This window comes from Ostrea edulis, chromosome 2 (assembly GCF_947568905.1).
Source record: "Ostrea edulis chromosome 2, xbOstEdul1.1, whole genome shotgun sequence".
In the NCBI taxonomy this organism is placed as follows: Eukaryota; Metazoa; Mollusca; class Bivalvia; order Ostreida; family Ostreidae; genus Ostrea; species Ostrea edulis.
In genome coordinates, this window is record NC_079165.1 from 99480195 (window position 1) to 99503844 (window position 23650).

At 33.6% G+C, this 23650-nt stretch overlaps 1 protein-coding gene across 1 annotated transcript; it reads right to left on the reverse strand.

Annotated features, from left to right (window-relative positions):
• Nucleotides 1-166: 166 nt before the first annotated feature.
• LOC125678636 (nuclear pore glycoprotein p62-like) lies at nucleotides 167-23390 on the reverse strand. The gene is made up of 9 exons (XM_048917228.2): nucleotides 22986-23390; nucleotides 15742-15810; nucleotides 13477-13785; nucleotides 13008-13299; nucleotides 12556-12748; nucleotides 9497-9681; nucleotides 2983-3094; nucleotides 2805-2871; nucleotides 167-414 (listed from the first exon to the last, which is right to left on the reverse strand). Exons 1-9 carry the CDS (start codon nucleotides 23050-23052, stop codon nucleotides 323-325), a joined length of 1386 nt encoding a protein of 461 aa, XP_048773185.2. The 5' UTR covers nucleotides 23053-23390; the 3' UTR covers nucleotides 167-322.
• Between the last annotated feature and the right edge of the window lie 260 nt (nucleotides 23391-23650).

Sequence of the window (23650 nt, forward strand, 5' to 3'; positions counted from 1 at the left end):
TTCTGCATGCATGAATTCACAATCCCCAGTTGGATATTTCCACAAGAACAGAGGTGAACTCCCTACTTCCAAGACCCCATGGGATCATGCCAAACAGTACACACACACACTGTAACAAACACTTGTGTGTCAAACATTACACATGTACAGGTATAACAGCCAGTTGTATATTTAAAAAACAATCAGTTTTATTCCAAATCATCAATTATAATGGTCAGTTGTATTCAGAAAGGAATATGCTGGTTAGTTACACCAGTGAGTTGAACATGGAACATTTAACAATCACTCTTATTCCAGTCTCCTGTCTGCTAAACAGTACAGGTCAGTTGTACACGAGTCTGAAATTCCTCTCCTGCTCTCGCCTCTGAATTTCCATCTGTTTTGAAATTTCATCCACTTTTCTTCCCAGTAAAGCTGAAATAATATGATAAAAAACTCAAAATCTCTACAGAGCAGCACATAAAATTTGACAAAGATGTATCAATGAATTATTCTAGGTAAGTAAAGATACCAACATTTTGACATAAAAAAACACAACCATTTCCCTATAAGTAATGCCCACAGTGATTTTCTATCTAAGAAGAAAATGTGTCCCTAATAACATTGACTTTTCTATGATTGCACGTGTGTACTACATAGTATACATTTCATGGCAGTCAAATATAATAATCTAGTGATGAGTTGACATTTGGAGAAAAAAAATTCTTGGACAACTACTTTTATTTACAGTTATAAACTAAATATGCAAGTCTCAAAGTTCCTATAATTCTGTGATTCTGAAAAGAAAGCTGAAACAGTATCAACTGAGGGCTGAGACTGGTTTTTTTGGTCCCATACGTGGTTCACCCTTGAACTTTCTTTGTTATCTGGTTTTCTGGGATTATCTCTTAATATTACCTATCTTAAAAGATATCTACTGAATGAACATAAAATAATGCCTTACAAAAACAACTTCAGTGTATGTTGTCACTCAAACAATAGATAACAGCACAGGTGTCATCCTTTAATGTCAGAAGTACAAAGAAACCACTAAATGGACTTTAACACATAGGAGGGACCACAGCCATAAGGCAATGTTAATGATTATCACTAAGAATATTGATTTTAACACATAGGAGGGACCACAGCCATAAGGCAATGTTAATGATTATCACTAAGAATATTGATTTTAACACATAGGAGGGACCACAGCCATAAGGCAATGTTAATGATTATCACTAAGAATATTGATTTTAACACATAGGAGGGACCACAGCCATAAGGCAATGTTAATGATTATCACTAAGAATATTGATTTTAACACATAGGAGGGACCACAGCCATAAGGCAATGTTAATGATTATCACTAAGAATATTGATTTTAACACATAGGAGGGACCACAGCCATAAGGCAATATTAATAATTATCACTAAGAATATTGATTATATAGTGTTGGAATATAAGTTGAATCTAAAGGAGATGACAAAAAATGAATACATGGAGTTTCCAGCAATACAACCACAGCGTAGTTCAGAAAGACCAAAATAAAAAATAAAAAAAAACATTATTTAACACAATTGACATTGAATCCATTAATTTGATTGTTCTAACTGCACACTTATCAGAAATTAAAATGGACATAGTTGAGTTGTTTATTTAAAGGCTATCAGCATTTCATGTACAATTTTATGTTGTCATTTGTGTTACTCTGTATAAAATATGACACTCTTAAAAGAATTTTATCATCACCGAAAACCCCCAAACAAAAACAAATGCATGTACTGATGTGAAGAAATGTTCAGCACTTGCATGAACATGTATATGACATGTCATTTCACAAATACAAATGAAAGAGTACTGTGTTTTAAAAATTTTCATGGCGTAAACTAGTCTTGTTTTTGTAAAGAAACACAGAATTTCTATCTGTGAATCTGTTGATGTCAGAAAGTAGTTTTTTCATGTCTTGCATTTCACACTACCAAGGTACAAGTGAGACTCAAACCCACAACCTCCTTGTCATGAAGTGAGAACTCTAAGCACCAAGCCAGTGACCAGTTATCAACTGAATGCTGATGACAGTTCATATTTAAGATATATATTTGCATTTCAAACAATAGACACCACCGACTACACAATCTGTTCTCCATCTCCAATAGATTTGTATCTGGAAAGAGCTTAAAACTATAGCTTTACTGTTGTAAACAATGGCTTAGAGTTGTATACTATGGTATACAATTCACCATGGTCTACAACTGCTAACTTCCGTTAGAGCCATCAAATGTAATTTCGATCCATGAACCATACTTCTGACCAATCAGGGCTCTCAAGTAGATCAATATACCACTTTTTAGAGCAGTACAGTTTAGGAAACAATTTCCCATGTAAATTTAAATTTGCATTTGTTAAACTTTACTACAGGTATACATATGTTTACACCAGTAGTTTAGATTTGTGATACCAAGTTTCATAAACAAAACTATGTTTCATTCAATTTTTGTGAATATTGTTTTACCATATTAGGTGTGAAAATAGGTGTATGGATGATGGATAATTCTATGTCAATAATGAAGTGGCCAGTAAACAATGTCAGTTCAATAGATCTACCTGCATTGTCAAAACAATGTACATATACTAGTACAACTACAGACCATGAATCCCCCCCCTCTCTCTCTCTCTCAAAATTTTGCAAAAAAGAAATGACAAAGAATGTAATTTTTTTTAAATAAGTGATTTTTCAATAAATCTAACTTCATTTCAAATGGAGTACTAATGGGATCAAATTATACATGTACAATATAATTAAAACTCGAAGTCAGCGACTTACTTGAATTCTGATCAATCCACTGAAGTGAGTCCATGTGAGAATTCAGAATTTTTGTAATTTGTTGAATCTGTGAATTACAAACAAAACAAAAATAATTCCTCAAACACAGACGCAGTATAATAGAAACAACACTGAATTTTATATATACAATTTAAAATTAACACTGAATTTGACTTACTGGGTCATTCTGATCCTGGTTGGTATTTGAAGAATTCAAATGATCTATGATTTCTTTTAAATCTGACAGCATTCTCTTCAGTTGTGCATCAATATTTTCTGCTAGTTGATAACTACAAATAACAATACACCATTGCAGTTTGATCACCTAACCATAGCATTAACTGTGTTCCTGAATAGATTTTCAAGTTAATGATCATGATTTAAGGTAGCTCCACCCTCTTGTAAGTCATCAATATTAATGGTTCCAAGTGGAAAGACAAAAGAAAATGTGTATGTTGCCATCTTTTTGAAGATGTCAGACATACATAAACAGAAATAAATGTCAACATTGACAGAAATTTGCACATTTTCATTACTGGTAAACAGAATTATAAAAAAAAAATTGTTAAAATGACAAATTTTTAATGTCAACAATTTCCAAAAATTGCTACTTTATAGGTATGTATAAAATGAATTGTGGACATCAGGGAAACTATTGTATAACAGACATAAAAGTAGAGAAAATACCAGTATATGTAGCAGTTATATCTCTCTATTTAAATAAATGATTCATTATTTATGGAAAATATAAACTTTTTCAGCATTAATAGTTTACCAGGGTTTTTTTTATTCAATCCAGAATAAAATTCCTCTAAAAGATATATTTCTATCTTGCACAAAGTTTGATTAAATAAATCAATGACATCACATGGAGCAACCTTGATTGTGATGATAATTGTGATATATCTTGTGTTTAACAAGATGTACAACCTTGATTGTGATGATAATTGTGATATATCTTGTGTTTAACAAGATGTACAACCTTGATTGTGATGATAATTGTGATACATCTTGTGTTTAACAAGATGTATGTGAAACACATTGCTCCAAAGCATAGCAATATTCAACTATGACAAATTTTACCTTAACTTACATGAATGAATTTGACCTATTATAGTTACTATAGGATTAAGGATGTATGCTACACCAGAGAAATTTGTTATGGATGAAAAATGGAGGATATGTACAAAAATATTTTGATATTGAAAACTTTCAAATTTACTTTATTTAGTCAAAAAATGCAGTTTTGGTAAAAAGCAATCTGGGGGAAAAAACCAAGAGGCCCACAGGCCTTATCGGTCACCTGAATACTAGTGAATAAGTATCACTACTTCCATGGGCTATGAAATCTCCTGTTCTGAATATCTAAGCTAAATTCTAATGTTCAGCAACAGTATAAAACAAGATGTGTTCTTAAAACTTCATTGCCCTCAAAAGTGCATACACTGATGAAAGGCTTTAAATTATAGGTGTATTAACATTAAAACATCAAAATATATGACTAATTTGGACTCATCCTAAAGTCATAACCCTGGGTTATGAAATTCACCATTTTTTGTATATCCTTTTCTGGTATTTCTAAGTATGCACTTAGATTTTATACAGTATCAGCAAACTTACACATAAATACTATATACATATATGTAAACTAAGTTTGGCCCCACCCTGGGGTCAAAACCCTTACTCTGGGGAAAATCAAATTTACAAATTTGGTAAAAGACTACCTGCTCTATCCATTTAGTTTAAAGAAAATGTTATATAAGTGTTTTACACATAAACACTATATAACAAGATTGGCCCCGCCTTGGGGTCAGAACCCAAAACCCAGGGATCATAAAATTTACAATTTTGGTAGAGGCCTTCCTGCTCTATATTACTATGCATTTAGTTTTTCTTACATGTGTGTGGTCATTGAGAAGAAGATTTTTGAAAATTTGTCATTTTGGGGCAGTTTTTGCCCTGCCTCATAGGCCCCAGGGGTGCAGAAATCCTGAAATTTACGATTTATGTTCCCTTTGTTCCAAATATGTTTCATACCAAATTTGAAAAGAATTGGAATGATAGTTATCAAGAAGTTAAAAATGTCTATTGTTCACACATTTCATAACTGACCATTTTGGCCCCACCCTGATACCAAAACCCCTACCCCTGGGATCATCAAATTTACAATTTTGGTAAAGGACTACCTGTTCTTTCTAAATATCTATTTACTTTCAATTTAGTATCAATAGCACTAAAGAAGATGTTATTGAAGTACATGTTTTACACATAAACACTATATAACAAGTTTGGCCCCACCCTGGGGTCAGAACCCCTACCCCGGGGATCATGAAATTTACAATTTTGGTAGAGGCCTTCCTGTTCTACATTACTATGCATTTAGTTTTTCTTATATGTGTGTGGTTCTTGAGAAGAGGATTTTTGAAAATTTGTCATTTTGGGGCAGTTTTTGCCCTGCCCCTAAGGCCCCAGGGGTGCAGGAATCCTGAAATTTACAATTTGTTCCCCTTGTTTTAAATATGTTTCATACCAAATTTGAAAAGAATTGGAATGATAGTTATCAAGAAGTTAAAAATGTCTATTGTTCACACATTTAATAACTGACCATTTTGGCCCCACCCTGATACCAAAACCCCTACCCCTGGAATAATCAAATTTACAATTTTGGTAAAGGACTACCTGTTCTTCCTAAATATCTATTTACATTCAATTTAGTATCAATAGCATTAAAGAAGATGTAAGTGTTTTCCATATAAACACTATATAACAAGTTTGGCCCCGCCCTGGGGTTCTGCCCTGGGGTCAGAACCCCTACCCCGGGGATCATGAAATTTACAATTTTGGTAGAGGCCTTCCTGCTCTACATTACCATGCATTTAGTTTTTCTTACATGTGTATGGTTCTTGAGAAGAAGATTTTTGAAAATTGGGCAGTTTTTGCCCCACCCCTAGGGCCCCAAGGGTGCTGGAGTCCTGAAATTTACAATTTATGTTCCCCTTGTCCCAATGATGCTGCATACCATATTTGAAAAGAATTGGACTGGTAGTTATTAAGAAGAAGTTAAAAATGTTCAATTGTTAACGCATGACCGAAAACCAAATGCAATAGGTCACCTGAGTTTACTCAGGTGACCTAAAAAATATCCTGCTGGATTTGAACCCGCTACCTTCAGTTCAGCAGTCAACATGCTAACCTACTGAGCTACTTAGCTAGGCGATAACAATCTCAATGAATAGACAAATATTGCTAATATCCATATTTTCATCCATGCAGGAAGTCAGCCATTATGACAATATACAGTACTTCCTTAAACGTTCTTTTTGAAGAATTTATCGATGTTTAAACTCTTGACATTTTACTCACAAACTGAATAAAAGTGCAAAGCACTTTTATGTTAAGTTTGTGAGTAAAATGTCCTGAGTTTACACATCGATAAATTCTTCAAAAAGAATTTTTGATTCTTATAATTCCAATTTGTTTACTGTATTAACAGTTTCCCCGCACTATGTTATTTGCTTAGGCGTGAATGAATTCATCGTGTTTTTGGATTTATTAATGTGTAAATTCTCGTTCAGTTTTATTTTTATCCAATCAAAACGATTGTAATAAATAACATTGGAATTAAATAGCAATGACCTTCACCTTTCAGTTCTGTAAATATGAAGTCTCTAATCTGCATAGTTCAAAAGTTACCAGTATGTCTAAGATTAACAAGACTACAACAAGAATAACAGAGACCCGAGTCTCTTTGTTAATACATGGATAATGACTCTTACGTGTTGGATACTAAGAGTATAAAATACTTTAGCTTCATCCCCGTTTTGGACCTTCTCGGGCTCTAGGGTCATGGAATGTTGCTATCTTCTATTACACTGGAGGGCGTGATTTTATCATTCAGAGGATAATAGTATTTAATCAGATGTTTCTCAATTAACTATTATATAAAGTTACATGAAAGTATAATATATCATATATATAGTATCTTCCATGGTTTGTGGTTTGATATGATTTATATTCAACAAGTTTTGTGTTTTCTATATCTGAGCCTTGGCAAGGGGATAGAAAACACACAATGAGTTGAATATAAATCAAATAAAATCATGAGAGATTCTTTTTATCACATGTTAAACACCCCCTCTCCCACTCTCAGTTATTTATTTACGTTACTGTACTGTTGAGAATTTTTCTTTCCTCTCTGACGTTTTGTAAACAATCTACATAAAATTGACATTTGTTTATGATGTCACCAACGGCGTAGGAAAACATAGTGTAATAGTTAAAATTTATGTAATGGGTGATATCCACTGGATAATTAAAGGAGTAAACATGTATTAAATTCCAATTATCTTTTTTAAGAAAGGGGTTTTGGAGAAATTGAGAATGTAATAATTCTACAACATTGATAATGACAAATTTCGATAGAAAAGCTCTCATTTAATCTAAGGCTCAGGTGAGCTTATATAGAATGTTCTATTGTTAAAGTGATAATGTCCTATGGACCCGGTTTAATGACAGAATGTGTTTCATATACCCACAATGTAGCAAAATGAAATTGCACTCATATAGTTTCAAATAAACACTGTAAATTAAGAAATATAAGTTAAGTCAACATTGTAATGTCAAATTAAATTAATATCTTCTTTTGATGAAAATTGCTTTCATTTGGCCTAATTTAATGGAAAAAAATTAAGCAGATTGCACTGGCAAACACATCTTTTCCCTCTAGCACTGCAGATATTTTTTCTGCCTGTTCGTCTTTCAGTTCAATGGTGTATTTCTGTGTCCATTGCACATAGTACTCTTTTTGTCTTCAAGCTCTTTATGAAAGGTACGTTTCACTGTTTTTCATATATGGTCGTGGGCGGTTCTTCATTGAGCATTCATTTTCAAAAAACAAGAGGGTGTTCCGATGACAGTTTCTGGTAAAATGGCAGTCAATTTGAATTGAGAAAATTGACATTTCAAGGTGTTTAGTTTTATTATTTTACATTTTTTACAGTGTTAAGGACTTCCAAATTATCAATGAGGTTAGTTGTATTCAATCTTAGCTTTAGATTTATGCATTTATTCTTTGGTGATTTTAAAATCGGTTTGGAGTGACTCTGCAATTTTCTGCTACATTACGGGTATATGGGAGGCATTCTAACTGTGGTGAGGGCCTGTCCCTAGACAGATTATTCTAACTAAGGTGAGCTAAGAATACTCTGACCTCTTCTCTTTAATCTCTCAAATTATGCCCCAAACAATAGGTGATTACAATGCCTTAGAAATTTGAATTAATGTGTTGTTTGACAACAGATAAAGCAATTGAACCCATACATTAGTACTCCTGCTCTAGTGCCAAAGTTGATTTTAACTCATTGATGTCTTTTTAAGTATTCCTGGGAATATTTTCTACTGTTTTCAGATTGACTAGGTTTGATGTATTTTCTATGGATGAAAATGTTGTGCCCCCAAAACACAAAAATATGAATCCAAATAAAAGAAATAATCCTTCCTGTCAGCCATTTCAGTAATACTGACTTAGTTGTTTTCATTATCTGAGCAGATAGAAAACAAGATGTGTTTGTGAAATAATATGATCCCTGGTGCCAACAAATAAATATTAAACAAGGTTAAAAACTTTTGTATAAAAAGAAAGGTCTTGTCAAGGAATACACATATGAAAAATGAGAACCCTATCACTTACCATTCAAAAGTTATAAGGAGGTCAAAGTTTTAGACAGGCAGGACAAAAAACTTGACCCTGACTGTAGCTGCAGGGGTGAAAAAAAAACCCAAAAAACAAGAGGCCCACAGGCCTTATCGGTCACCTGAGTACTAGTGAAAAAGTATCACTACTTCCATGGGCTATGAAATCTAGAAAAAAAAATTCCTGTTCTGAATATCTATAGCTAAATTCTAATGATCAGCAAATGTATAAAACAAGATATGTTCTTAAAACTGCCCTCAAAAGTGCATACACTGATGAAAGGCTTTAAATAACATAATAGGTGTATTAACATTAAAACATAAAAAGATATGACTAATTTGGACCCATCCTAGATTCAAAACCCTGGGAAGTAAAATGCACAATTTTTTGTACATCCTTTTCTGCTATTCCTAAGTATGCATTTATATACTAAGTTTGGCCCCACCCAGGGGTTCTACCCCGGGTATCATCAAATTTTCAATTTTGGTAAAGGACTACCTGCTCTTTTTAAATATCCATTTAGTTTCAATCTAGTATCAATATCACTAAAGATGTTATTTAAGTGATTTACACACAAAAACTATATACCAAGTTTGGTTGCACTCTGGGGTCAGAACCCCTACCCCAGGGGTCATGAAATGTTCATCATTACTATGTACTCACTTTCGCTTAGATGCCCAGGAGTAAAGAAGAAGGTTTTTAAAGAAATACATCAATTTTACAGTTTTTACCCCAAAATTAAGGCCCCTTAGGGAGGGGGAGGGGTTGTCATGAAATTTACAATTTTCGGTCTCCTTCACCTACAGATGTTACATACCAAATTTGGCCCAGTAGTTTCTGGAAAGAAGTTGTTAATAGACAACGCACGCCGGACACAGACCAATAGCAATAGGTCACCTGAGTGATTCAGGTGACCTAAAAAAGAAGAATAAAAAGACAAATTTCTAGATGCCACCAGTCAAAAACCATTGAGTTAAACTACTCTTCCTTCGAGACTTACGTGTTCTCCCTCTCCAGGGCAGAGTGCTGCTGAATGTTGATGTTTGGTTGTTGTTCAACTGCCTTCTCCAGAGGAGTCAACAGGTCTTCTAATTCCCGCTGCTGCGAGTGAATGAAATCTAATTCATGGTCCAGTTTCTGCTGGTCTATTTTGACACGTTCCATGTCGCTGTTTAGCGTAGTTATCTAAAATGTCAGAGATCAAAAATACAATGTAATTCAACGTTGATACAGATCAAACATTGTATAGAATTAATATCTAGAGACATGTTGAAGGTGAATCTGATACACAATGTTTTTCAATAATATAATTTTTTGTGACCATTTCAGGTACAATTCACTTGAATGCTATCTTGTTTCTACAAAAAAAAATAAAAATAAAAATAAAATTCCAGGTTGTGGCAAGTAAAAATGTGAGGTCAACTCTTATGTATTACAGAAAGTTGTATTTAAATGGACATTACTAAGTTATTGTAACAAAGAAGAGGAGAAAAATCTTTGGATCAACCAAGGAATGAACCTGGTACCTTAGCATTACTAATTAGGTAATCCAACTATGAATTATATATGAAGTATGGTAATATTACTACAATACCAGTGCTCGAGCTGGGCTTCGCTATTTTCGCCAATGCCGAATTTTTTTCAACAATGGCGAAAAAAAATTGAAAATGGCGAAAATCCCTTTTTGCAATAAATTGTATTTTTAATCCTTTGTCAGTGACATATTATCGCCTGTTTGTTTATGCAGTCAAAATCTGTTTATTCAGTCCACGCGTGCGACCGGAAATCTCGCGTCGCTCCAGTGCACACAGAGCTGGTTACAGCCTCAGGTAATTTATGGCTGCAAAAAAGTGGGTGATTATGTAATAAAGTACATCAGACAGCTGTGTACCCTGCTGTGGTCAGTTGTTTAACATTTAAAGTCTTATTCATTATCATGTTATCATCTCCACATTTATGTCAATTCTTAACCACAGAACCGACCGGTAATTAAATTGGCCGTATTATTGTGTATAATGTATATATGAATACATCAGTTGTTTGTTTTTGCGGCCAAGTTCGTTGATTACAAGATTTTGATTTTGATGTGTTTGATTTTAGTTCGAATATTTCATAAACAATGCGGTCGGTCACCATTGATATGGACATGGCAATTTTAATAAATAATTTTCTTTGAAGTTCGGTGCGCAACAGTACAAAAATGCTAATCTCATAAGACTATGCACCACATTCTATTTTGACACTAAACTTGTAGCTTCTGACCCTAGTCAGTCTAAAATTAAAAAAAAAATATCTATGTTTGGCTTTACAGTCAACCCCACCTGCTCAAACATCTGATTGTGTCCAAATTGCAAAATCTTCCATACGAAAACGGAAATTTAATAGGGAATGGTTGAGATACGACTCTAAATTGGGCTTGATGTTTTGTGACATCTGCATTTTGGCCAATGTACACAATGTTTTCACGGAGGGGTGTAGCATCATGAAGTTTATATTTATATGATTTATTATCTGAATTTTGATTTTCATAATAGAATTTATCAAACAAATCAACTTCTTATTATTTCAGAAAGAAATGTTTAGATATGGTAACTGGATATGATTAAGTAATGTAACTGCATGATTCAAAATGCTAAAATAATTGTAATGAATAAAATAATATATGTGATGGGAATAATTGTAAAGCATGTAATTATTTGTGCCGCGCCACTCCCTGAAAAAGTGGCGAAAGGGAATTCTGGTCCAGTGGGAGCACTGTACAATACATAATCTAAACCGTTTTTGGAAATCCTACAAGAACTTTTTGAATAGAGATGAAAAAATTATTCTAGAAAAAATGTCAGAAATTTGATCCTGGTCATTTTTTCAAAGCTTCTCACCCCAAGTCTGTTTTCATGCAGTCTAAATTTAATTTGGCCATGCTGAATAAATGTTAAGACTAAGTTGTATTCATTGCAGTTTGAATTTTATGAATTTGGCCTACAGTAAAAATTAAATTGCACAATAAATAAGACTGTATATATTACATGTAGTTTTAAAAATAATACAATCAATGCTCAAAATATTATTAAAAGAATAAAACGAGACACAAAAAAGAACCCCTCTCCAAAATATACTGGCACCAACACCATGGGGAACATGTACACGTTTGATAAACATAGCCTTATTAACATTGTTTTTCCTTTATACATTTAATATCCCATGAAAAGATGACATTGATCTTTGACCTATGATCTTGAGAAATAAGAGGCATATCCTGCTTACCATGGAAAACATGTGTACAAGGTTTGATTATTTTTGCCCTTTCAGTTCCCTTTTAATTCTATTCACACAGATTAACAGACAGACACTGAACAGATGGACACACAGAAATACAACACCATACCATAATACAACCTGTCTAGGATAGTTGAATATGTGTATCAAGTTTGATTATCCTAGTCACATTAGTACTTTCTAATTATTAGCCATTTAAGTCTGACATAGACCTTGAAAAACAAAAGGCTTCTTCCTCTAATCACTGGGAAGACCTGTCTTCGAAATTAGCCACTGGTCCAATGACCAAGTCAGGCGTATGAAAATATTACAAGTCAGGCCTGTGCTTTTCATCAATATCATATTACCAGATATATAATGAAGTGAAGTAATGACTGGATCAGAATCAATAGTAAAGACAGTGTTTCTATCACACTTGTCTCATTTTGATGAAAATCCTATAAGTTGTTTAATTGAAGTTAATGCACTCAAGCTCTTCTTTCAAAGTTCTTTTCAAAACTAAAAAAAAGTAAAATTTTCTTTGCGTTTGATTTGGGTTGGTGAATTTCTACTTAAACAGTACAAAAGCACGAATGGCCAGTGCTCAAAACAAGTTTTATAAACTTAGCCTTACAATACTGATTTTATCTGGTCCATAAGGTGCTGACCGACAGAAAACAGACACACTGTGCCACTACGACAGGCATATAAAAATATATAGATTAGAGTTCAGTGTTCATTATCAATAAATATTTACTCCACACCATTGTGACATGACAGTTACAAAAGAGTTGTCCTCCTTACCTTCTCTCCATTTTCCACCAACAGTCTGTCCCAAGCATTGACCTGAGTAGCCAGCTCTAAGAAGTCCTGTTCTTGCTTCTCTAGCTCTGACATCCATTTGTTGATATTCTCCTCCAGTTGTTGATATGACATCTGGGTACCAGGAACTTTGACTGCAGCAGCCAAACCTGTGCCAGAACTGGTTGTTGGAGTGCTAGAAAAGTAATTTCAAATTACATATAATTTGTTCACTTACCCTTATCTGAAAGAATCTCTCAATTTAGGTATACATATTTCTATCCAAACAACGTAATAAAGCATCATTTCAAATTCAAATTTTTTTTTTTTAATTTTCTCAAATGTGCTATAGGAGACTAAATGCCCCAGTATTTTTCCTCTTTCATCTAAGGTAACTAACACAAAACAAGATTTACTGCCAAACCACAAAAGACATTTTATTGAGGGTTAAGCACCTAGTCGTGGCAGCTGCTAATGGAAAACCCAGTGAGGAAGCTTGTGTTGTAGTGGCAGTTGAGGTAGTGCCAGAAATTTGTCCTCCAAGAGATGGCGCTGTTCCTGTTGTTTTGGCACCACCAAACTGAAAACCACTAGAACTGGTGGTTGATCCAAGAGGAAGTCCTGTGGGGGCAGTGGTGGGAGCAGTCCCCAGAGTCAGGCCCGTGGGAGTTCCCTGGGTAGATCCCACTGATATACCAAGTGGCTTTGTACCTGCAGTAGGTAATTGTCCAGTCATGTTGAAAGTTGCTAAAAATGAACAAATAAAAAATCATATATACATTCTTTCAAATGACATAAAATTTATATGCAACACTGGTGTTACTCTGATTTAAAAAAAACCCCACCCATATTCAATTTCCATTAAGAGGTTGTATATAGAAACCTCTTAACATAGTCTGGTTTATTATAATGCGTTACATTAACCTGTGCCAGCAGTTGATCCCAGTGTCAGTCCTGCAGGGACAGCAACTGGAACAGCTCCTGGTGTTGCTGTGGACACTGTAGGCATTTTACCCATGGCAAATCCTGTCAGGCCACCCAGCTGTGGTGTACCAGTGGATACTGGGGCAGTTGGCTGGCTGGCTGGGGTAGCTACATTAGGCTGAGTGGCACCACCCAGACCTGATCCAAACGTAAAACCTCCAGGTGCTGCTGATGGAGCAGTGGATCCAAAGGAGAACCCGGGGGTGGAGGTTTGGGATGGTGTTCCCAAAGCAAATGGAGATGCTGTTGCTAGTACAGGGGTATAAAAAAATTTCAATTTCTGTTAAAACTTTACCCAGAATCCTAGCTATACCAAAAAACTCTTTTCCTATTACATATTATGGATAAGGCAGCTGCCAGTGAAGGGGCCATGACTAAGCTCCCTCTAAATTACAAAAATATATCCTGTTAAACTTTCCCAGAAATCACTTTCTGTCTAAAATTCACACAGATCATACTAAGAATGAATACCCTTTCAGAAATATATTCAATAATACAAGAATATTTACTACATATGTATGTAAAACTCTGTTTTCACATAATAACAGACACATTGATCAGATATTTATAAAAAAAAAAACAACAACCAAAAAACAATGAAATTGTATTTAATATTGTTAAAAAAGAATTTTTTAGGGGCGAGATCAAAAGAGCAATGTTGGATAAAACTCTAAATTCAAATAGTTAGGGGGAAGGGGGGTGGGGGGGTTGGTTGGTTAAAAACTCCCGTAAGTTTTTGTCATCAGACATTGATTACACTTTAGTGGAAAAAGAAAAAAGACAAGTGACTGTTAAAAACCAAAATAATATTACATTTTAATGAACATTTCATAGTTTTAACGTACACTTTCATTTGTGAATAAACAGTAATAAAGGTATACAGGGTGTTATTTATACTCGTGTTTTACTTGTTAATCAGTAAGTTTCAACATTCATCACATTTAGTTTTAAGGGGGATGGTGGGGTGAAAACTAGGTAAATTTAGTTTTTTGTCAGATATCGAACTTTTGATCTTGCCCCTTACTGAGTTGAGCATAAAAAACAGTTATCGATCGTGTAATATGGTTATTTTTGCTTGCTTTCAAAATGCAATCAAGCAAAAAGAGAAATGACTGAAAACGAGGCTATTCGGCTGTGATGTCACAACCAGATCACACATGGTGGCTAGTATGGAAGATGTAGAGAGAAACAGTATTTTAAGCAGTGATATCAGCAATATCTCATCGGATTCAAAAATAATTAAAGGTTCTGATGTCGAATTAGGGACACAACCATACCTTTTTGAGCCTGAATTAGGGTGATATAACTTTATGCACTTGCAATAGTGAATACTATAACTGCCTTTTATCATTGTGCATAATTAAACAGTACCTTAAATGCTTATCAATATTCAAAAATTTAAAAGAAATTATATTCTATCAAAGCCGATGGAGAATTGGTGGAGAGGAAAATAAAAAATCCTCCTGACAAATTCATGTCCCAGCAATCTTCTTATTCGCTTGGGTTTAAGAGCCTTATTCCCTATGACATCACAATGTACTGTAAACTATGAAATTTATGTGTGGAGGTTATCTACAACAAATTCCTGTCAGATTACAAGATTTATGTGTATATTAATCCCAACGTGTACTATTTATTCAGTGAAGCAATTTATTAATTAGAGATACTGACATCGCGTAATTAAACACTATGTGTATGGTTTGCAAAGAAAGCACATGTAATTAACAAAGCAAAAATATCCATGTTTACAGAACTCAACAGCTATAACTTCACAGCTTCCTATAACATGTAAAATAGTTATGTCATAGCTAGTAAAGTGAAGACAGTCATATTTATGATGAGGAGTCCCTGATATAGCATATTTCAATCATGTGATCAGCATCTTGTCTATCCTTAATGACACACTTCAATAAACATACATTGTATGCTTTGCAAAGGAAATACACGTAATTTACAACATGCGAAAATATCCATGTTTACAGTATTCAACAGCTAAAACTTCACAGCTTCCTATGATATGTAACATAGTTTAGTAGGCTATGATGTCACAGCTAGTACACTCACTAAACTGACGTCCATATTTATGATGTGGAGTCCCTGATACAGCATATTACAATCACATTATTATTATCAGTGTCCTGTCTATCCTTAATGAAAAATTGCTACATGTTTGAATGAAAATTTCACACACTTCTATGAGCATACCTGATGTTGCAGGTTTCTGTCCAAATGGAATTCCAGCTGCTACAGGTGTAGCAGTAGAACTAGCAGGAGCTGCAAACAAATGAGATGACATTATACATTTCTAACTGCATTCAAAGGCAGTATGTGTAATGATTCAAGTCTCAAGGCCAATACCTTTATCAACTCTTGTGCATACATATTTTATACATGCATGTAGTTCAGAGTAGTGATGGGAAATTGAAAAAAATCTCCTCATGGATTATTGGAAATAATCAATAAATTAAAAATCTATTTTTTAACATGAGGCCCATGGGCCACAATACACACCTGAGTCAAGATTTAAAATAGATTTTTGCCCCTTAATTTATATGACGGTAGATTGTTATAAGTTGGTGAAATGACAATTTCAAAGTGAAAATTGAAACTGAATTAAAAGACAGCATGAAATGAGGCATTTTTAAATTAAAAAGAGATGTTTGTAAAACACATGTGCCCCCCATGGTGCAAAATTGAAAAGGGTTATATACACACATCATTTAATTGATAGTAGTATCATCAATTCAAAATATTGAGCAGACAATATCTTCCTATGTCAAGAGTGAATTGACCATGTGACCTAAAAATCAATAGGGGTCATCTACTCCTTATGCTGTACCAGTGTACCAAGTTTGGTGTCAATCAAGCAAATAATTCTTAATATATAGGAGACAATATATTACTATGTCCAGTTCAACAATTGACTTTTGACCTCAAAATCAATATGGGTCATCTTCTCCTGAAGATGTACCAGTGTACTAAGTTTGATGTCTGTCAAGCAAAAGGGTTATCAAGATATTGAGTGGACAGTATATTACTATGTCCAGTTTGACCCTTGACCATGTGACCTCAAAATCAATAGGAGTCATCTTCTCTTGAATATACACCACTGTACTAAGTTTGATGTCTGTCAAGCAAAGGGTTCTCAAGATATTGAGCGGACAACATGTGGTCTACCGACCGACAGACACAAACCAACATGTCCCTCTTCTTTGAAAGGGGGGGGGGGGGGGGGGCATAAAAAAAGAAATAAGAAGGCCACTGTCTCACATGTTTATGAAGGCCTCTGTCACACATGTTTATGAAGGCCTCTGTCTCACATGTTTATGAAGGCCTCTGTCTCACATGTTTATGAAGGCCTCTGTCTCACATGTTTCTAACTTTGAATGATAGCTTTACGTGTGGTTTGTGATAGCTTTACGTGTGGTTTGTGATTACCATGCCAGATCAGTAGAACTTTACAATTATGCAAAAATTGGATAGCGACACAAAGAATAATTTGAGCTAACCATAACCATACAACAGTGTATGAATGATACATGGGTACAAAAGTGAACAAAATATAGTCCAAATAGAAAATATTACATGCATTTTGAAGGGATAACAGAGCTTTATTAACCCAGAGAGATAACTCTGTCACTTACGGTATCTAATAATTTGCAAAATTTAAAATTGTTTATTCTTGCATAATGTAATTTCATCTTGTGTAATTCAAAAAAGTTCTCTAAGAATACAGTGAAAAAATATGATCTATTGTACTTCGACTTCTGCGTAAATCTACTTGGTTGTACACTATTAGCATAAATGTTTAATTTGTCATTAAAAATCAGAATAGCGTTTTATTTTTGGTATACAATGATCAAGAATAATCTAATGCGTGCATTAATCCAACCTTCTCAAATAACCTCTGAAAACTGTATTATGTCCATGTTGATCATTCAGGGATCCAAATAAGCCATCACCCTCTTGCCCAATCTCATTAAAAGGGCGTGGACACTTTATGAGCTGGAAATTTTCATATCTTGTCATATTCTGTTAATCTTGATTTTAAGACTGTATTTGCTGTTACAATTTACTATTTTCAAAGTGTGCAAAGAATAATTGTAAAACTTAAATTTAAAAATGGGGGTTTACATATTCAAGAGACCATTTTGCAAAATATCTCTGGTCAACTATGGTAAAATATGTTTTTTTGTTAACTTTACATATAATTTTAAATATTTTTAAAGAAAAACTGGCATGTAAACAATTTAGATTTTGAGAATTTTTCAAAATTGCGATATTCTGTGATTTTTTTTCTGAAGGATGTGAGCAGATTAAACAGCAATTGTGTATGTTTTCAATTGAATATCTTTAAAAATTCTCTCAGTAAATGAATAGCTATTGGATTTTATAGATTATAGCTTAATATGATGTGCTTTGGTGCATATTTTTAATAAAACATGAGATGATGCATTCTTGTGTTAGAATTTGGCTTTTGCATTTGGGGGTATATGCTCTGTAGCACATAGTATAAAAATAAACCTGCAAAGGTATGTCTTATATGGGCTTTTTAGTTAGTTTATGAGTTGTTAAAGTTATTTAAGTGAAAAAAAACTTTGATTGACAGAAATTTCTAATAGTATTTACCTACCTTAACTAAGGTATTTATAATGGTGAACAAAAATTTGAACATTAGTCGTCGAGGTACATGGGACCATCAGGAATATTTTAGTTAAGCATTATAAACAATGAAAATGGAAAAATAAAATTTGAAAATTTTCAACTCAAATTGTGTCTATGCCCTATGACTATATCTACTCCGCTACGATACGCTTCAATACTTTTATTGAAGTGTATTGTAGAGGAGTGGATTTACAAGTCTCATTCTAATATTATATTGACCAATTACTAATGTGACTAAAAAGTCTCTATGGGCCCCTAAAAATCTAATTCTAATCACCCACATTGCAACTATAAATTCTGAATGTAAGTTTTCCATTTTAGTGCCAAGTCTTATTTAATTGAAGTAAATCTGATGCTGCTGTTTGCAACTTTAGTACTTGGCTATTATGCATACCTTAGGCCTAATTATGACCTTCATCTTAGAATTGTATTCAACACGGAAAATTTTTTGAGTGTTTTTCGCTAGAAATATTTATTGTTTGGTTCATTTCTTTTTCACCACAAATACATTTTTGGAAAGTGGATAACAACTTATAAGAAAGGTATTCTACAACATTTCTGAACTATAACGTTTCTTTTAAAATGTGGTTTCATACATAATAGAATCGTGCAAACAATAAAACATATAAATGAAAAGTGGCCACAGTCCAGAACGCTATTATAAATATGATTTTTCAAAATCTGTACACTGGTTAATTCAAGTGAATTCATGTATCTAGTGGATATATATTACAGAGCAAGTTAATTTACATATTTTTTCATTGATGTAAAACATGAAAAAATGTCATTTTGGATGTGGGCCAGGGAACACGTAATACCGAGCGAAGCTCGGACGAGCCGAAGGCCCGTCTGCAAAGCAAGGCTCTAAAGGTAACACGTATGTAAAAGAAAAAAGTCAAAATCAGCAAAAGAAAAAGAGATAATCTCTATATACGTTCACTGAAATTTTCGTGATCCATATGGGCGCCGCCATTTATTTTTTATTACCTGCTTCAACAGTTATTCGTGTTTTATTTTGAATGCCAATAATAGAAGACTCTGATGTGCAATTCGTAATTCAAACACTCAGTTTGTTCAAAGTGAATAGTACAATTATCATTGCAGGGTTTGACACTAAGGCACGTTCGACCGACCGAGTCTACTAAATGATAGGTCCGGTCGGGTAAAATGTCGATTTACTAGTCCGACTGGTCGTGTTAAAAATAAACAAGAAACTTTACTTTAAACAGTAAGATATTTTATTCTTAACTAAAAAGAAAATAACTGTAAAGAATTTGCAAGCAATCTTGAACCGTGTGATGGAATAATCTCTATTTTTAGTTCTAATAAATAAGTCGCGGTTGGTAGTGATGTTTTACGACATCTACTCGATGTTAATTTTAAACAGTTTATTTGAATTGACTATAATAAAGTGTTTATCAAGTTAATAAATTACGACGTAAACGACTATTTATCGGTGTTGACATAGTGTGCGGGAATGTTTCTATATTTTAATACGACTTCTCGTCCTCAAGGAAAGACGTCCCAGGAGAAAAAAGAAAAGGTTAAGAAGAAACAAAGCAGGGCTTATGAAATGTAAATGAAATAAAAAGCCGGATGAGGTCATTTTATACTAAATAGATTAAAGAATATCCGTGCTGGGTAAAATTTAAAGAAACAGAAAACGTGTTTGAAAATCAAATTGAATGACGAGACTAATAAGATATTTTTGAGACAATTAAATACTTTTTGGTTCAAACTTAACGTTGAAGTATTTAAACAGGGTGGGTGTAAATGTAGTCCGGGACATATGTCCCGGGACATATGTCCCGCGATGTCCGATATTGATATTTGCCGATTTATCGTTATACGTTAGTTTTTCTTCAATTATCTTACTGAATGTGTTTTAAGATGATCACCAAGAGTCTTCATTGTGAATTTGGTGTGTGGAAATTGCCTAATTATTTAACAAATGGCTTTTATTTTTTCTTCAGGGTGTAAAGGTAGTCCCGAAGATTTTACGAAGAAAACGCATTTCCGGTTTTTGTTTTTGCCTTGTTAATAATTGAAATAAAACCTTTTCTGTGTTTTATATTGCTTTTGCTGTTGTTTAGATATTGTTTCATGTCCTGATAAAAAGATTTACGAAATATTCAGCATGTTATATGAATGCTCGTCCTTCTTTTTATGGGACATCGCTTCGGTGGTTGACTCGACACGAAGACTGTAAAATTAAAACCGGAATAAGGTGACAGTTTCAACCCGTATTATGAATAGCTATACAAGTGATTTGAAGGGTAATTTCTAGTTAGGAAAATTAATTACAACTGATATAAAGTACCATAAATTATAAGATTTGGTATCAATATATTTTGTTATGTTATTCATACAGTCACTTATTCTTTAACTGTTATAACTGAATAGTGCTATAGATTATGCCGGTTTCAATTTGTTATTTTAAATCTACAATCATGACATTCTGTGATATTTTATACCTGAATAAAATGAAATGAAATACATGTAAATATATATAAACTGCCCTCTCTATGGAATATCTACAGTTAATGTACATGTTGCATTTTGTAATGAACAGGGACGGGTCCAGGAATTGTGGTTACGCGGGGGGGGGGGGGGGGGGGGGGGGGGGGGGGGGGGGGGGCACTTTATGAGGCAGGGGGTCTGGATTTTATAGGACTTGAAATATGTCTCCTATTTAGTCATCTGTACTATTTTCTATCATTTTTAATAAGGTGAAATTAATAAAATGACGCATATTTTAAGGGTTTTTGGAAAAAATTAAGTTCTCCCAATAAAGTAATTCAAGAAATCAAAAGATTTTGCCATTTAATTCTCCGGGAGTATATTGAAATTTTATCTTCAATGCCATTAAAAACGTCTATGATAGATAAGAAAATTTTTCATTTTTATTAATCAATACATGGATTTACTAATTGATGTGTGTTGCTATCAAGATTAATTATCGTCTCATGATTATTCAAACGCAGCTCGAAGTGCGCACATGATTTAACGATGAGAAGTAAATTACTTGCTCCTGTTTTGTTTGAGTGGTTGACAAAGTTTTGCCACCACCCATTCTCCAAATCATCAAAATTACTTATGATATAGTTGCAGGCTTATGATTATAATGATGAGTCTTGAAATTGAATGCTCAAATTCTTTAACGTGATTGGGTGGCAAATTACAAAATTAACATCTCACTGGTTTGTTTATAAACATAAGTTAACTCTTTAATTACATTGCCGAAATTAAAAATCTATATATTTCATTCTGAAAATAAAGCATCAGAAAAAAGTAAATCTATGATTCGGTGCATATTTAGCAAAATATCAAATAAATAATATATATATTTCATTTTAAAAATAAAGTATCAGAAAAAAGTAAATATATGATTCGGTGCAGATTTAGCAGATTAATAAAATTATGGCTCTTTAGAGCTGGGCAACGTAATTTAATTAGACTTTACATGTTTAATTAACTTACGGCTAACAACCCCAATACCAATTTTATTGATCTTTCCACGATATTGTATATGAATTACAAATTACATTTAATTTAAACGTCTAACATTGCTTTTGAATAATAATGATAATAAAATAATAATAATAAATTAGTCTTTAGATGAATTCGGATTTAATGTTTCATATCAGTCCGATTCTCTCATTAGTATCTCATTTAACTGCGATGTCCCGAGAAAAAAAGGATATAAAACCCTGTTTAATGTTTTGATTAGTGAGATTATTTAAAATAACCAAATAAAATAGTCTATTATGATTATCAATAGGACACAATACTTAAAGATTATAAGTGCTTTGTACTTAAACGAGGCAAAAACAAAAACCGGAAATGCGTTTTCTTCGTAAAATCTTCGGGACTACCTTTACACCCTGAAGAAAAAATAAAAGCCATTTATTAAATAATTAGGCAATTTCCACACACCAAATTCACAATGAAGACTCTTGGTGATCGTCTTAAAACACACTCAGTAAGATAATTGAAGAAAAACTAACGTATAACGATAAATCGGCAAACATCAATATCGGACATCGCGGGACATATGTCCCGGACTACATTTACACCCACCCATTTAAACATGGAGAAACTATCAGGGTTTTTTTCTGGAAAGTTGGTCAGGGCTAGTGGATATAAAGTCAGGTCTTGTAAAAATCATTTGAAGTAGCCCGACTGGTCTAGTGCTCAAAAAAGTAAATGTCAAACCCTGCATTGTAACAGGTTTTAGCAAATAAATACATATAAAACCGTAATACGACTAAATAGATGAACGAGTTCATGGGTTTCTTTGAATAAGAATATACAATAAAATTACGGTTACTTTTTTACCATTTTGAATTTATTGGTTAATTTTGTTTAGTTTTAACGGCCTTTTTCATTGCATACGGAATGTATTATTGTTGTTTATAATTGTTTGCTTTGAAAAAGAGAAAAAAGTCGAGGCTAAATGTGACATCACAATGCAGTTTACGTCGCCTTGCGTTTTATTTACCGCGTTCAATGAATAGGCGGATCATGTAAAACTGCTGTCCCCATATAAACTCCTTTAATTAGATGTTACTGGGTGTTTAGCGCAAGGAAATTTCATTCAAAATATATATTTTTAAATGAATCATAATCTACCGTACTTAACGGAATTATGATTACCACTCGGGAAACGGAGTTACGTACATGCTTCGCTCGGTCCAACGGTCACACCGTATATATTATATATGTTTCTGATGTGGCCCCAAAACATTCAACGAATTTTCATCCATGCTTTATACATTGCTCACCTCCCTGCGTAGATGGTGTCCGAGTAACAAATGGGAAACCACCAGGTGGGCCACCAGTTCCAAACATGCTCACGTTTAGTGGAGTCCAAAAGAGATTCTAAAAGTTACAAAACCTGGAAATGTGATCTATACGCTTTCAATGAAGAATACAGATTCAACTTCGGGAATTCCCTCCACCAAAAATGGATTATTCAAGATAACTCAAACGTAAAATTGTCTTACACTCAAAAACTTATATCTGTGGCATAATCATGTTATTCGCTCCGCGGAACGAATCAGCATGTATTCTACGTACTTACATGTAATTATAGCATTTATTCCGTAAATGTGAATGAATGAGTTTTGCTTAAATTATAAACGGAATGAATAGCATGATTATAAAATGTCAATAGTAAAATGAAACAAGAACGACTTAATTAAGTCTGTTGAACGGTCATGCTAATACCCGACCAGAAGTCAAATGATCCCTTGGTTTTTCTTTTTGGATAATCAAAAGTATAGTTTCCAAAGATACATTTTTTGAATTTTTTCTTTAAAAAAATAAGAGTGCATTATATCCATAATGAAATGGAGACTGTCCATTTTTTTGGGAGGGGGTGTCATGGGTCCATTCTATAGGCAATATATGTCATGTAGTTATCCATTAAATATCTTCCTCTAAAAAT

What these genes read in the sequence shown, in the direction of transcription:
- LOC125678636 (XM_048917228.2), bottom strand. Translation starts at nt 23,052, where the DNA reads ATGTTTGGAACTGGTGGCCCACCTGGTGGTTTCCCATTTGTTACTCGG. An exon ending in GGGATCAACTGCTGGCACAG is followed by an intron (nt 13,300 to 13,476) that starts GTTAATGTAACG and finishes GTTCATTTTTAG; the next exon opens with CAACTTTCAACATGACTGGA. An exon ending in TGGTGGAAAATGGAGAGAAG is followed by an intron (nt 9,682 to 12,555) that starts GTAAGGAGGACA and finishes CTGACATTTTAG; the next exon opens with ATAACTACGCTAAACAGCGA.